Below are 17,563 nucleotides of genomic sequence, written 5' to 3' on the forward strand. Positions count from 1 at the left end.
TACTAAATGCTTGAAAGAAATACTAAATGTGACTTCAAAAATCTAATGACTAGAAATGTAAAGTCTTGATGAAAGATAAACGGTGAGTAGAAAGCTAAATAAACACTTAATGTAAAAGTGATTAAAACGAAAATGGAAAAAAGAAAATGAAAAATGCATTGAGGAAAATGGAGGAAGAGTAAATCATTGAAGAATAATTCAAAGAAGAAAAACAATGGCAGAAATGTTAGGAATTTAATAAAGGAGTGTTAAGGACACATATTTTGACATACTTTTTAAAACATTCTACATATTAGTTGAAATTTATATAAAAAATTAGAATAGGGAATTATTAAATAAGAAGTGATACCCACATTAATAATTTTTTAATCAATAAAATATACTTTAAGAAAACATATTCTAAATATTTAATTGGTTAATCAATATTTTTAACTAAAAAAATTAAAAGTATAATACAATTTTATTTCATTCAAATAATATAATAAAAAAAATTAATGTTTTAAATTACTTTTTATTCTCGAAAAGGGTTGGAACAAAGAGAACGATTATACCACTCCTCGGTCAGTCGGTCGAGCTACGCCTCACTCCTTCCTTTCAGAAAAACTCCTGCTACTCTCGCTCCTCCACTCCTCCTCTCCTTGAACTCCGGACTTGGATGATACCTGCAAAAGACACTCTGACGCTCAAGTCAAACTTCGGCACTCGACACCCAGTATTTAGTATTAGATGATTGTGTATCTAATCCTTTGATGTCGATGCTTATTTATATAATTATTGTGAGTTTTTTGTCGTTAATGAGTCTAATAAAAATATATTAACAAATGTTGGATCATTAATCAGTTTGTTATTGGTCATGTCAGTCAGTCTGAGTCAGAGTCCCAATTGTGCGGATTCTATCCGTACACTTTTTATTTTAAATTTTAATTGAAAATACATGTTAATGAGTCTATCCAAGTTTAAAATGTCAACCTATCAAACTAGCTTAAACATTGTAGTTTGTCCCTTTGACCTTGATTTTCCACCATTACACCCGTCCATTTATCTTATTTGCAAAAGTTTTGAAGCTAGGATTTTATTAATTTTATTAGGATAGCTTAGAAGTAAAGTTACTTAACAATTTATGTTCTTAATTTTGAGTTTACAATTATAAAAGACCGACATATAATTTTTTCATAGATTTTGAAAAATACCGACCCAAACCTTTAGAGGTTTAGGAAATTGTTGTTCTAAATACTTAATGTAATATTTACTCCATGAATTACTTTTTAATCAAATTTTTATTCATTACTTTTTCATTGTTGATTAAATAATTGACTATGCTACAAGTACTTGGATACCCAACATGGAAGGGTACAAATAGTATAAGTATTATTCACAAGACAATGAATTAGAGAACTTTCTTAAAAAAAATCGTATACAAAAAGGTAAATAATAGCCTATTGAGGGTTCAGATTTAATTGTCATCCAGGAAAATAATCATGACTCCAAAATTTAGGGGTGTTTCTTCGGGACCCCATCAATCTTCCTGCACCCTTCAATTACAAAAAAAAGACTGTTTTAGCTTTTTAAAAATGACTTCCATATTCTGTTTTCTGGGATATTTCCAAGACATACTTTCCAGAATTCAGACATATATTCTGAAAAACACTTTCCAAAACAGTGTTTTGGAAATAAACTTTCCGGAACGTAAGTGTTTTGCAGAATAAAATTTCCAAAGTATGTTCTGAAAAGAACTTTCGAAATGAGAACGAATCAGATGAGATATTTTGATTATTTCACCTAATTGATAAAGTTCAGGATGAAATTTGACCGTCTTGACGGAGTGCAAGAAGAAACACATTCTTAGATGCCTCATACCACTTCCAATAGGTGCCAACCAATTGAGCATTAAGAACTATGACCACTCAATCATTTAACAGATAAGATATACTTGCTGTATAGAAATTCATACCCAACTATCTTCAAATTTGGTTAATTTTCCATTTCAATTAGTTTCTTAAATTGTTTCCATGTTGCTATGTGGGTTTGTGTATCAAACAAATAGTGCATGGCAGTTTTTGTACTACCATAATACTGCTATTCAATAACTACATGATATAATCTTCAAATCTAACAAGGCCAAAATTGTACCCTGGAAATCAATAACCTCAACAACTTTCTCTACTTCTAAATTTGATTATGGTGCTTCCAACAATTTCACCAATAATCCTTGTACTAGAATGGATCCATATTTCACCATTTGCTTCATTAAATTCTCTGACCTAGAAAGAACTGAATTTGCAAACTGCATCTTAACCCATAATGACTTGGTAGTAATAAATTACAAGTCCCATAAGGTGGCACCAATTGATTGCACCTCAAGCAAAATATTATACACAGAATGTCTGAGGCAGGCATTGCTACTTCAATCCTCTAACCAAGCAGACGAAATAAGAACTTGTATTTCAGGAACCTGATACAACCAGAACATTGAGTCCTTTGTCAGATAGCAAGAGTAAGAAATGGGGAAGGGACCTTTGGAGGGTGTAAGCAAGAACGTAGGAACAGGCTTGCTAAGACTTGAGAGGTCTAAAAATGATCAATGATTGCAGCATTTCATCAACAATTTGCATTCTAGATTTATGTGGAATAAAGAAAAGAAAGAAAAGGGATATGAAATTTGGCAGGACTTCAAGGAAATGAAAAAGTGGGGAGTTGTTCTCATGGTTCTCTGCTCTAGTTCTTATAGAATGACCATGGATTAATTGAAAGACTTTGTTCCTAGAACTGCAGAACTGAAGAAATTTCTCTGTCTGATTGTTGATCTAATCAAAGCTGTTGATAAATTAATCTAGTATTGAAGCATCTGGTGCAGTAACCAACATGAAAACTGCAGAGGAAGAGATACTTAATTAAATCGATCAATATGGCATTTAAAGAGAGTACAAATATGACGAATGAAAGAAGTGAAAAGATAAAGCCGTGTATTGATAAGATGTAATGGAAACAACAGCAGTATAAAAATGGAGTAAGTAACGAATTCAGACCGAAACCAGTTTAACAGGATTACAGAGATAAACAGCAACTATAGCATGAGATAGAAGATGAAAGTGAGATTAAAACAGTACTCAATGCCCCCTTTACTCATTCTTTACCTGGCTTATATTCTCATTCTCTCACTAACAAACATATTCCTGAAGAGTTGTTTTAGGCTTTCTAATTCAGTTACTCCAACACCAAGCAAAACTCATACTTTTTATTCACATTTCCATCTCAGCAATGTCACCACTAACTTTCATTCATCACATAAAATATCACATGAAACCACAAACTATACATTGCCAATGGTGAAAAAATACTGAATATAATTATAAAATATCATTAATGTAACAACTGATTTGGTAAATCAGTAATAAAGGTCATGATACCCGCACAATGATGTATGGTACAATAACAAACATAGAACTACATTTAAACATTAGGATGTAATGCAACATATGAGCAGAACCAATTAACTGCAGTGAACATTGAAATAACCAAATTGAATTATATATTCAAAGTAAATAGAAACCAAGCGTGTAGTGATATCATGTAGAAGGAAAAAAAAAGGTTCCCATTTATGTTAGTTATGCTTGCCTTATCATACAAAAATGATCTTTTAAGCCAAATCCACCTTGTACAAAAAAACCAATATTCGCGGCTTGAGTTATAGACCACACATAGAGAATCACTAATTATATGTTCCCACAAATTTATTTTGTCAAATTGTGAAAACAAAAAATGAGTTAAGCAACAACATATAGTTGTCATGGTCAAAGGGAAGCATGATATCATAGAAAGGACTATTTATCCATACTCTTCAACTTAATCCTGCAGCCTAAATGATACATCAAAGAAACTATCAATCAATTTAAAAATATAACTGGAGAAATTTTAATATCTGTTTTACAACATGCAAATATGGTTTCTTATATATCTTTCCTAAATGAAAACACAAATAAAAGGTGATATATTCCATGATGCTTTCGTCTTGTTCTCACTCTTTCTGTTTTTTGTCAAATACTATGGAAAAGTTTATTATGAAATGGGCACTGGCATCAACTAATTCAAAAGTACAAAATCATGATCAGCAAGACCTAAGAAAGGGAAAATGAAGAAAAAAATTCAAAATATTACCTGTATGATGTCAGGTAAACAGCAAGGTCTCTTTGAATTCAATGGTAAAGTCTGCTTCTAGATCTGGCGCGGCATCGAAAACTCCAGAGAAATACAAGAAAAATAACCAGAAGCATTTGTAGAATAAACACCAACTTCAAACCTAAACCAGGAAGGTTACAATTTATTTTTGCCTGAGTTTCTAAACACTCGAAAATAATTTAGGAAAACAAATTACCAGTAAGGTTATGAACTGATTCCTCTGACTTCACTTCTTTTTTATTTGCTTTTGACTTGCAAATGCTAATTGTCGACTCTGCATTTCCACCCATGACACATGTGTTTGGGCAACAAATGATTCCATCATGTTCATCACTCCCATCACAACAATCTGCAGCAATATTGAATGAATATTGGAACTCAAAGTTGAAGGCAGAAGAAGTCTTTTATATCTTGCCCCAGGAAAAGTAACTTTATTGCCAATTTACGTTAAAGCAGATTGCTTATGTGAAATTTAAAACCAGATCAGTTGTGACATAATTTGTACTAATGAATTTAAATCTAAAAATCATTTAATCTCAAACAGGTAATGAGTATAAAGAGATCAAAACAGATAGGAGGCAAAGCACCAAAAACAATCAACCATTTGCACTGGAAAATATGGAGATTTAGACATGTGTTACGCAATTCACTGTCCAGACAACTGAGGAGACACTGGTTATCCATCATTTTCAGAACACAACGCCTTTAAGCCTTAGGTAGTAATTATTAAGCTCTCTACTCCATTCCTTTGCCTTGGCAAAATTCCAAGGACATGTACAAAGTGCTATAACAAACAAACCTTAACAAAACCTCACAAAGGCAAATAGGAAAAAGGAATCCAAGATATAAAAACACAGGATTAAATGCTTACCACAAAAGTGATCATTAACATGAGAAGAAACTATAAACTGCGGCTTGCTACCAAGGTTTCTGCAATAAAACTTTGCGCCAGGGCAAGCTGAAGTCCCTGTAATCAAATGAACAACAACATTCTAACAAGCTATAAATGTTAAGAAATTCCATCTCATGATATTGCAAAAAAGATGTTCATGAAAAACTAAGAAAATTTATGACGTCAGAGAAACAACCAAACTATCAACATATTTAATAAGATCAATAAAAGCCAACGATATTAAAAACTAAGGCTGAAGAGAAACAAATACTTTTCTCGTCAATTTTCAATTTGGAAAAAACTTAAAAACATTTCTTTAGATCATTTTGATGTTGTTCTCCCTTGAGAATTGGATTTTCACCTCCATAATCTATGCTGACTTTTAACGGAGCCCTTCATTACGCAAACTACTGAAGTGAAACTCTAATAATAGTTCGAAAACAACACTGAAAATACTTATGCAACTCCCTATAAGTTTTGTCCTTCCAAATTTCCTTGAATAATAAAATCATCTAGAAGTAGGAAATCACACAACCATAAAAATCATCATCTTGCATAAATACATACCAGGCTCATCAGTGCCATCAGGGCAGTCACAGAAATTGTCATTAAGACGGTCTCTGGAGAAGGATTTTGACCCATCCTTGCACTTGATCACCTCAGAGCTGTAATATTTCTCATCTGCACCCAAACACCAATTCAAGATAATAAAAATACACAAATAACAGCAAAATGGTTTGATGGTACTGCAATGTTTGACTTGGGTTGCACACCCACTTGAGAAAAGATTCAAGCTTTGGTGTTTCGAAGCAAAAGGGTTAGACGGGCACCTACCTAGGGGATGTACGCCAAGGAGAGAAGGTTGTGAAAAAACAACATGCGGCGAGGCGAAGAGAAGAAAACATGATAAATGGAAACTTAAGAAGCAGTGGGAATTCATGTCTGTGTGAGTGAGTGAATGAATGAAAGCGCGTTTGTGTACTCTTTCTGGAAAGAAGCCAGTTTTAGTCTCGATTTTCGAGGCTCAGATTTAGTTGACTTGACTTGACCTCCACTCTTGGGTGGAATTTCTGTGCATGTTTGGTAAACTCACCCTCATTTTTGTTTTTGGAGATACAAAAGCCCTTTTTAAGACCCAATTAATTGATATGAAATATTTTTGCTGATGTTAAGGGTATTATTAAATTTATTAAGAACTGGATACACTTTTTTTTAATAATTTTTTCCTAAATATATTATTTATTTATCATAATTAATATTTAATTATTTTATTACATAACAAGGTGAACCCAATATTCAAAAAATACTCTTATATGCAATAGCTATTTCATCTTGCATTAATACAAAAGAACAAGATGGAAGATCAAATTTCCAACTCAATTTGCTTTTTTCGCCATATATATGGTGATAACATCTGGCATCATAATCTTTACTTGTGTTTCAGAATACAGAAATATGAGTCTCTTAATTAGTGACCTATTATTATAAGTAGGTGTTTGAAATAAAAGTATTTTTAAATAAATATTATTTTTTCGGTCATAGACTTAAAGAGATATTTATCTGCCTGAATATTTGTGCAAAATTTTAAGAGACTCGTGTTTCTTTTTAACAGCATGTATTAATGTAATTGGGAATCTAATGCATGTAATAATATTATATCTATTATATAAACTCTAATATGAGTTTTGCTAAGGAAAGATTATAATGAGTTAGTGCGCTAACAAAATATTGAAAATATAAGAATTTGTTAAATAAGATCAGGTGCAATTAAGCCAATAAAAATATTAAACCAATAATAATAATAATAGATATAGAAACACGAACCTAAATTTTACTATGATTTTAATGCTTTTTTTTAATGTTTTATTTAAGTTTAACATTGAACATTTTCTTAGATACGGAAATAAATGTTTATGATTTTACACCAAAATCACATAATGAGAGAAAATACATCTTTGATTATATTTTGTTTTTTTTTTTAATATAAATGAAAAGATATCGAAGAGTTTTTTTTTTTAAGTATAGTCTCGAACGGTGTAGGAACCAAGAAAATCATTCCACCCTTTTTCAGTCGGTCGGTCTGTTCTTCTTTCTTTCTCTCGAATAAATTCCTTCTTATCCTCTCATTCCTGCACTCCTCGTTTCCATGAACTTCGGATAATACCTACAAAAGGCATTCTGACGCTCAAGTCAAACTTCGACACTCAGTGTATTTAGTACTAGATGATCATATACCTGATTCTTGGAATTTGTGCTTATTTATATAATTATTGTGGGTCCTTTCTTGTTGGGCCTGATTAAGGATTTAATTTGTAATTAAGAATACACTATTTAATGCTTGATCTTTGATTAGTCTCGTCAATCCTCTGCTTGGGTGTTGACCGGGTTTCGGCCGATGTTGATCGGGTGCTGGGGTTCGAATCGGTTGTATGGACTCGACCAGTACACTTGCCCCCTAAGCTCAAGAATGTTGAATCCGAAGAGTCTTTGTGACAATTGAGCTTTTCAAGGTGAGATGTGATGTTGGTGGCACCAAATGCGCGACGTGACGTGTCATGATGAACTAGGGTTTTTGGCACCATTTGATGTAGATTGTTGGATCAAGGGAGATCTAATGGTTGAGATGCAATGGACGTGCGTTCGTCCTCTCTCCTCGAAGGCTATAAATGATGGTCCCCCACTGTTACGTCTCACTGCTCCTTTGTTCCGACTTTCAAACCCCAATCATTCTAGCGAGGTGTTTTCCATTCGTTCTCAGAGGTTAGTCATGTCTTCTCTTAGCTCCTCGTCCTCTTCTTCGTCTTCTTCTTCATCTTCCTCTTCGTATTCCTCCTCTCTTGATTCCTCCAAGACTGAACCTTTGTTGGTCGGGGTAATTCAAACGTTGCCCCCGTGGAGACTTTTGTGAGGGTCAACGATTCGAAGGACGTTGCCGACCGAGCAGACCCTGCCGAAGAGTCATTTTATCGTTCGAGATTTGATTGGGTTGACCCAAGGGTGACTGAGTTCATCTCTATGTATAGGGATTCATCCTCTATTGGATCCTTTGTGGATAACCATAATCTATTGAAGTCAGATGTTGTTGATGACATGTTGACAATTGATTATTGGCGACTAACCGATACCATTTGTATGGGTCGGTCTACCTCAAAGGATCCTTTCACTACAAAAAAACGTGTATGTGGTGACGGTTATTTTCATAAAAAGTGGTGTTTTTAACCGCCACATTATATGTCTGTGGCGGTACCGCGTATCGCAATAATTCTTGCCGCCATAAAGTTTAATGTGGCGGTCAATTGAGAACCGTTGTAGCAGACACCATATTATGCATTGTATAAAGTGGCGGTTTTAAGCGTGTAATTTACGTCAGTTATAAATGTCGTAATTTTAAAACTGGGTAAACCAATTCTAACGTACATAGTGGTAGTTTTAACCGCCACTTAATACAGTATAGTATGGGATTTATAACCATTTATAACTGTCATAATTCAAATATTAAATATTTAATTTAATTTTTAATATTTATAATAATTTATTTAATTCTATTTTATAACTTGATTTCATAATATTATTTAATTTCAGTATACAGTTAAATTTCATAATATAATTTATAATTAAAATTGATAAATATAATAATTAAAAGATAACTTCATTCATTCATTGAGAGAACAAAGTTGATAATATTAAACTAATCCAAACAGCAAGTAAATTAAATTGTCAAAATATTAATGGTTCCATATTTGAACATATTACAAGTGAAGTCATAGTCCTAATTTATTCTGCTGCCTCCACTTGATCTTATAATATTCTGATTTGGTGATGGAGCACCACTTCCAACATCCGATATTTGAAATAAATAAAAAAATACACCAAAGTAAATGCAAAATATTTTTAAATATGAGAACATATTTCTTTAAAATTCTTCAAGTTCCATACAAAAATATGTATATTCTATTATATGAAGGTAATAAAATTAAATTAAGGCAGCTAATAAAAATCAACAATTATAAAGTAGTTATAAGTTTAGGATTTACCTTTAAATTCATGAAAAGTACAACTGTCTAAATAATAAAGCAATAACCAAATTAATAGATAAATAATATACATATTTAGATTCATTTTCAATTAATAGATTATTTTCAATTTTTAGTTTTCAACTTCTACCTAATTCATATGATCTTTGGAATTAAATATTGAAAAAAATTGAATGGATATAGAAAAAGTTCTTAAAATTAAAAAGTTCTTTAGAATTAAATAAATAAAAAATAGTTGTTATTTATTTTCAATATTTATAAAATAAACAAAGACCACAATATTATAATAAAAATATAATGTTTAAGTTAATCACAATTTAAATTAATTTTTAAAAAGGAAAAATTAAATGCTTAAGTATTATTTAAAGCAATTAAATAAAATATTAATACATTTAAATCTTGTTATGTTATTTTATAGCAATTAATGTATATTTGAATAACAATGAATAAATGTCTTCCGTTATTCGATTTTTAGTACCAGTATTATTACAGGAGATATTCATAATTATTGTTATTATAATAAGAAATATTAACTTTATTTTCAAGTATTTTAAAAGTTAAAATTCAATTTAGTCAATTTAGAAAGTAATAAGAAAAATACTAAATATGACTTAATTTTTACTCCACCATAGGTAAATATTTGAAAAAAGTGATAGATAATTGTACAAGTCAGACCTCGGCTGAGGAAGAGGTCGACGTCGACATCGGACCTCGGTGATCCAACAGTAATAGTGGGCCACGTAAGCTGGGTCCCACAAATAGTATGAGTTAACGTGAGTTAACATCCAGATACCAAAAAAAACCTAAGTCACGAGACGATTATGCATGGGGTGTGTATAGTACATTCGGATACGACACAAGAAAGTGTTCCTTGGAGGCGCTAAGGCCCGTTAGGGTTAGGGTTTCAGGAAAAGACTGCATGCATGACACGTGAATACTTAGGGCACCTACAGAACAGATGATGCCGCAACGCTGGTACATGAGTAGGTACCCTGACGGCTATGCTGTTAGAAAGATTGCACTCCAGAAGAGGCAAGTCTTGTGCCACAGCTGCGCTAAGCTTGTGCAACGCGTCACAGGATGCCTCACCAGTAAACCCTAATTCCACTTAAGGAAATAATCTTGAGGGATAGGGAAGTTGACCTAATACAGCCTATATGAAGGGTGGTAAGAACCCTAAAAAAGGTACGCCGTTTTTAAGACTGAAACTACTTTACAAACATTAATGTTTCTTTAGCCCTTACTGACTTGAGCGTCGGAGTGCAAACGACCGTAAGAGCGCCCTTTGTCTCTACATGTAAAACGTTCTTCAACCCAAGGAAGTGCGAGAGAAGAAGGAGACAGGAGGGGCCTCAAGATGTCGTTAGAGTCAACCGACAACTAAGTCAACCAGCGAGAACAATAATAGAGAAAGATGTGGAGTTACACATAATTGAATAATTGGAATATTTCAAAGTGAAGTTAAGTACAAGTTGAATTCTTCACAAAATTACAAATGCAAATATTGCAAGAGATGTCAAAATATAACTAAGTCCCTCAAAAGAATAACACTAAGATATGATCAATGGTGTTAGAATATATGGCCTTAAACGAGAGGGGGGGGGGGGGTGAATTGTTTAAGAGGGTTTTTTGAAAACTTTTTCAGGTTTAACAATTTTTTTTGTGTAAATCCAGAACAAGAATCAAGTTAGCCAAGAATTTAAGCAAGTATACAACAAAACAACAAAAAAACAATCGGTTGTTTATATCAGTAAAGCTTAAAACAAAATTTAAATGAGTTTAGGGTAAGAGAGAAATACACCATCAATTTATACTGGTTCACTCTTAAGCCAAGAGCTACATCTAGTCCCCAGAATACCACTGGGCAATCCACTAAGCAATCAAACCAGATTACAAAACACAAACCACCAAAGTAGTGACCTTGAACCCTTCAAGAAACACACTACCTTTGGCAAACCACACCAAGAGTATTGATCTTGAACACCTCAAGAACACACAAGACTCCTTGGCAACACAACACCAGTAATATAGTAGTTTTAGAAAGGATTACACCTTATCACGGTACAAACTGAATTGAATACAAATGCAATCCTATTCCACTCTCTCTTGAAAATCCAAAGCTTAATGTGAATCTTGAAATCTTAGAATCAATTCTGACAAACTGAATTTCTCAAAACTATTCCTTACTTATTTGAAAACATAAACAAACCATTTATATTTTCCAAAGATTGGTCAAAGAAATTAATGAAGGAGCGTATTTAGTTGAAAAACATTTAAAGCATATTCACCATTCAAAACTGATTTTTGTTAGGATTTTCAAAGAAACAATCGGTTGAAACCACGAAACAACCAATTGTTTGGCTTGACAGTTAAGTCAACCAAACCAAAACAGTTTTCAACTTTTTTCAAAACTCCTAAGAGTAAAACAACCGGTTGATTCGACAAAACAACAGGTTGTTTTTCACTTAGTAGGAAAAAACATTTGATTTCAAAAAGGTTTTTAATCATATCAGTTTTAGATTCAACAAAGGAGTGGATCACACTTTATTCTACCCAGATCCCACCCAAACACAACAGCAACACCAGTCTTTCATCAAACACCTTGGATTTGGATTCTTCAAAGCACATGATCACACTTGATCAACAATCTCCCCCTATTTGATGAAGACAAATCCCTGGTTACTTGTGTTGATCTTGATTGAATCTGAAACAACACCTGCAAAAAACAAAAGAACTATGCAATCCAGAGCATCTCTCATAGTAGGTTATAATGGCACAAAAAACCAATTTTCTACATAACCATAACAGTAGAAAAACCAGCCAAAAAACTAAGTTAAAACATACCAATCAACAACTCCATACCAAACCGGAATGCAGCAGAAATTAAAAAACAGAGTTATAGCAGTTTAAGACAACACATAAACCATATTCTCCCCCTATTTGTCTTCACAAATATACTTTAGGAAGAGATGAAAACAAAATAGTTCAAAATAAAGCAATACACACATAGAAAGAACAACAAAGACTTGTTTTCCAAGCTTTACAATCGGTTGTTTCGTGATATCAACTGATTGTTTTTCTTCAGTCTTCTTTCCCATACTACTACTCAAAGATCTGGTTTTGAACAACTTCAATATGTTCATCAAGGGTCTAAAAACGTGTATCCATGCTTTGAAATCTGTTGTCAAAGTTTTGAAAATTTGTAACACTAAGATCATGAAGATTCCTTTGGTTTTTAGCAAAGCTATCTAGCCTATTGACCATGTAACTCTTAAAGGAAGACATTGAAGGAGTCTTATTTCCTTGATGTCCAGCACTTGTTCCAGCACCTAATTCAGTAGCAGGTTGTTCTTCATCTTCAATATGTCAAACTGAATTTCTCAAAATTGTTCCTTACTTATTTGAAAACATAAACAAACCATTTATATTTTCCAAAGATTGGTCAAAGAAATTAATGAAGGAGCGTATTCAGTTGGAAAACATTTAAAGCAGATTCACCATTCAAAACTGAATTTTGTTAGGATTTTCAAAGAAACAATTGGTTGAAACCACGAAACAACCGATTATTTGGCTTGACAGTTAAGTCAACCAAACCACAACAGTTTTCAACCTTTTTCAAAACTCCTAAGAGTAAAACAACCGGTTGATTCACAACAGGTTGTTTTTCATTTAGTTGGAAAAACACTTGATTTAAAAAAGGTATTTAATCACATCAGTTTTAGATTTAACAAAGGAGTGAATCACACTTTATTCTACCCAGATCCCACCCAAACACAGAAGCAACACCAACCTTTCATCAAACACCTTGGATTTGGATTCTTCAAAGCACATGATCACACTTGATGAACAAATGGTACATGATAAAACTAGAAAGCTTCAAGCACCTTGATATTTCCACTTTTTCTAATGCAACCAAGTATTATCAATTCATGCTAACCTGGTAAGGCAATAAAGGCATATGAATGCTTGCCCATCTCTACCTTCCTTTGATGGATATCAGCTACTTCCTTTACTTCTCCCACTGTTTCACCAGTTAGCTGCTGAAGGAACCATTGCACATGGGATGTAGCAAAAAAAAAAGATCAACAAAGTAAAGAGAAAAGGAGCAGCTAAGCAATTATGAAATTTGAAGGGTTATTTATTTCATGCTTTACCTAGCTATACAAACATCAATAATTTATAATCCAAGGGATTGAAACTAGAAACCAAAAACAAAACCAACAGAATGAAAATCTGTTCACAGTGGCAAACAAGAAACATAAGGAGAAAAAAAACAAAGAGATAGATTGACAGACTCATACATTATGTGTTGGAAAAAGAAAATATAATTGAAAAATAAAAAGATAAAGAAATGATACCAAAAAGGTAATAATAAATCAATAACTTGATGCAGTTCTTTCTATCAAATAAGCTGTGAAAATTTTAAACCAACTTGTAAACTTTGGGTGTTGAACTACTTTTCCTGGTATGAAAATTTTATTTTTATTACATCAAAAGGGAATAGATTAAAACAAAAAAAAAACCTACATATTGCAGTCATAAAAAACAATGATAAAAAAGTGATGTAGTTCTTTCCAGAAGTAGTGTCAATAAACACTAGATATAAAAAAAGAAGTAAGAAATTGTGGTATGATGATCATGCAATGTCATGGTCCCTTAGGAGAATTGGGAAACTAATTGAGTTAAAAGCAGCAGCCTCTAACTTCAGTATGTCATGCTCAATATTCATCACTGGATTGAAATAAAATTAGAATCAACAAAGGTGTCCTTTGCCAACCTTTTGAATAGATTTTTTAAATATTTCTCATCTCACACTTGAATTTTTTAAAATTAATAATTGACCAATGCATTTACCTCCACTGCAACGAATGAATTCAGCCTTCACGTTATGAAATAATTATGCGTCGTACCTTCGTAAATTCACTTCTATCACGATTTATTGAGATCAAATGAATCAATTCTTCACCAGATCAATTTTCCCAAAATTTACTTCGTTGCAATCCAACATACTTTGCGAGCGTAAAAGTGAGTCCAACAAAATTTGTGATAACATAACCTAATTCAAATCAATAGATATATCTAATTGCAATGTCCCTATAATTTAATTAGAAATACTTAATAAAGAAAAAAAAATGAGAAATAGTGATTACAAAAGGATAAAATTACAAAACAGTATACAAACAAATCATGGGAGTAGAATCCGTGAATCTGTAGGCCTTTGAATTTGAGGTAAACTTAAGAGCTCGGTTCACTCTACAAAGCAAAAGAACATCAAACATGTAATTTTATAAGAAGTGCGCGTTGCGCAATCAATGAACAAGAATCAGAAGTACGATTTCGAACAATTTCAACCTATAACGATTTCGAACAATAGATTCCCAAGACAGAGGTTTAAGGCGTGCAAGCACAAAGCTGAAACAACCTTGCGCGGAGGCGACAATGGCAGACAAAGGAGTGAGCGTGTTAGGGTTTCGTGAAGGTCCGAGGAACAACCTTGCGCGGAAGTGATGACTTTTTACGGCAAGTGCACCACTTTGTCAGAAGTAATAATTGTCCCTAAGGACGGATATCGATCCCTCAAGGAACAGTGAATTATCAAGTACAATAATCGCTAAATATAAAATAAAACAATTAAAAGTGTATTGAAAGTGGTTGGGTTGGCGATGATCAATAAGAAAACAAACAAAGAATTAGTTGTTTCAATTGGAAAAATAGGGATTAGGTTTCATCTCTCTCACTCTCATGTATTTTGATTAGCATGTCAATATTAAGTTCTTTGATTGAAATTGATGCCTGTATAAAAATCATCTATATCGATTCCTCGCATATAAAATTCTTAAGAATGTCCCTTAACTATCGATCCCTCGCATAATTATAAGAACAACTTAGAACGAAGCTCATACGTTTAATAGCAATTAACATTTCAAGTCTATTCCTAGCACTCAAATATGTTAAGTATTGTTGTTTAGGTTCGAACCCTAAAAATACCTCCCGGTTAGATTTAAGATTCTCAATTTGTCACGGAAAATTAAAAGTAAAACAACAATACCAATAATCAATCAAGAACTGAATATTAATATATAAAATATTACCTCAATACATAAGAGTTTGAGTAGATTACTCCCAATCCCAAAGGGTAGAACTAGCCACGCATACTTCTATCACCTTCCATTCTCCCAATTGGGTTACAATTCACTCTATGGTGTTTTTCTCTTAATCTGGCACACTAGGGTTGAGCCTCTAGCCCTATATTTATCCTAGTTTTCTAGGGTTAGGTTTCTTCCTGTGTCGCGCTAATGGACTAAATGATAAAACATAAAAAAAAGGCCCAATCTTTATTTGCATCTTTTTCCATTCTGGGACCTTTTAGCTTTCTCTTTTTAGCTCAAATTATTCTCCTTTATTCCAAATCTTCAATCCTCCCTAGAAATCTGCAATTAACACCAAATTTGGGAATAAAATACTCGTATTCAAATAAAACTCATAAAAATGTAAAAAGGTATAAATTCATAAATTAGGGATTATTTTATATGTAAATTAGCAATAAATCCTCATAAGTGCCTATATTTTAATATGAAATATTACTGAAATTAGGCACTTATCACCCTCCCCAACTTAGAATCTTGCTTTTCCTCAAGCAAAGTAAATGAATATATTTGAATTTAAATATCAAACAACTTAATTCACTAAACAACAGATCAAATTAGAAACTTATGATGCTTCCAAATTCAAATATAGAAAAATATAGACACAATCAACTTCCAGGATCAAATCAAAACAAACAAATGACAATTCATCAAGGAATATCTTCTCATATGCCTCACAGGTAAGTGTTTCTCTCTATTCTCACTGAATCATAACAAATTACGGTTGTTTTTCATTTCATCTTCAAATCACAAACATATTAGAACATGAATCTTAAGGTCTTTTCCAGGGTTGTAATGAGGCTGGGCTTCCAAAAAAATATTGGTTTTTTAGATAACAAAATGCACTTCTTAAAGAAGAAGAACATACCTACAATCCAATTTATAGAGAACATATATGTTATCTAATCACCGCTTTCTTTCAAGAACACACTTTTCCTCATTTTTCTTTCTACCTTTTTATGATTTCCAACAATTTTTTTTTTCAATAAATAGGAATAGATTTTTCCTATTTCCAACTTTTTGAATTTTCAACAATTAGAACCAACAATTCCCTTTTCTATATGTATTGCATTTATGTTCTCCTTCCTTAAACATGCTAAAGGGTAGGAAAATATATCATTAAAGGTTAAGGTGCAATATTAAAAAAAAAAAATTATTGGCCCAAAAAGGGGGTATATAAAAAAAATGGAATTCTAATAAGATAAAGGTTGGCTCTTTGGCCTTGGGTTCCTAATTATCACAAACAAATGCCTCAATCATCTTCATGCTCTTTTATGATGCAACAAAAATAAAAATTTAAGCAACCACAACTGTCAATTCATCAGTAAAACTCTCAAAACTGTTTAAGGTTCACACACTCACTTGGTTTAATTGGTCTCATTCCTTTTTGTTTTGTCATTCTCTGTCTTAATAATCATTTTGTTAAATTTTCATGTATCACAATTTTAACTACATTTGAATAGGGATTCAATCATATTTTCTTTTCTAACCTGTGTCTAATTCATCTCACTATTTAATATTTAAACACAAATTCTTTTTTCCACAATTCAAAATTAATATTCTAGTTCTTTTTTATTTGAAAAAATAAACTAGAAAATAAACAAATTAAAACTAAAATTTATTCAAGAAAGATAATTCAAGACTTAAAACTAACAAACTAGCAAAATAGGAAACTTATTCAAAATAAGCAATGAAAACAAACTAAACAAATACACATAAAACAAAATAATCGAAAAATAAAATAAGACAAAATTCAAATAACTGAAAAGAAATAACTGAAAAGAAAAGAGAATTAGAAAGATAAAACCATATTTTTTGCTCAATCTTCTCTTCTTAAGAAGTCATCCAGCATTTTGTTAAAATCTTTATCTACAGTGTTGCTTCATTTGCTGGATCTGCCCCCCCTGAATAATAGAACCTGTATACATAACCTACAAAATGATTAGGAGGCATACAAGATATTTTTTTTTTGGAAAAATAAAATAAACAAAGGTAACAACATAAAACTAAAATGTGGACTGGTTTACCTCCCAGTAAGCGCTCTTTTAACATCATATAGCTTGACGCCTATGTCTTTATGGGTCATCTAAAAGGATTACCGTAGTGAGGTTTTCCTGTTCATTACCCAAGTAAGACTTTACCCTCTGACCATTTATGATGTGATTCAATAGCAAAGAAGAGAATGATTCTTGACATTCTTAGGAATCAAATTGAGTTGGACAATTGTTAGGCACTTTTTCTTAGAATTGGATCAATGTTCTAAGTCAAGAACTCACCAAAACTAGCACCAAATCCAAACTCATATGGAAGTTCCT

The 17,563-nt window shown here is 32.3% G+C and overlaps 1 protein-coding gene across 4 annotated transcripts; it reads right to left on the minus strand.

The window, feature by feature from the left end:
* Positions 1-353: 353 nt before the first annotated feature.
* LOC137823956 (kinase C substrate, heavy chain-like protein) lies at positions 354-6,213 on the minus strand. Of its 4 annotated transcripts, none has more exons than XM_090297521.1 (6): positions 5,903-6,169; positions 5,636-5,749; positions 5,048-5,143; positions 4,373-4,525; positions 4,156-4,297; positions 354-662 (listed from the first exon to the last, which is right to left on the minus strand). In XM_090297521.1, exons 1-5 carry the CDS (start codon positions 6,006-6,008, stop codon positions 4,194-4,196), a joined length of 573 nt encoding a protein of 190 aa, XP_090153647.1. In that variant the 5' UTR covers positions 6,009-6,169; the 3' UTR covers positions 354-662; positions 4,156-4,193. The 4 variants fall into 4 exon arrangements, with proteins under 4 accessions (XP_090153647.1, XP_068485444.1, XP_068485454.1 ...); XM_068629343.2 differs by lacking the exon at positions 354-662 and adding an exon at positions 1,957-2,869 and having other exon boundaries at positions 5,903-6,213; XM_068629353.2 differs by lacking the exon at positions 354-662 and adding an exon at positions 1,957-2,452.
* Between the last annotated feature and the right edge of the window lie 11,350 nt (positions 6,214-17,563).

The sequence above is a fragment of the Phaseolus vulgaris genome, chromosome 11 (genome assembly GCF_051622355.1).
Source record: "Phaseolus vulgaris cultivar YP4 chromosome 11, ASM5162235v1, whole genome shotgun sequence".
In the NCBI taxonomy this organism is placed as follows: domain Eukaryota; kingdom Viridiplantae; phylum Streptophyta; class Magnoliopsida; order Fabales; family Fabaceae; genus Phaseolus; species Phaseolus vulgaris.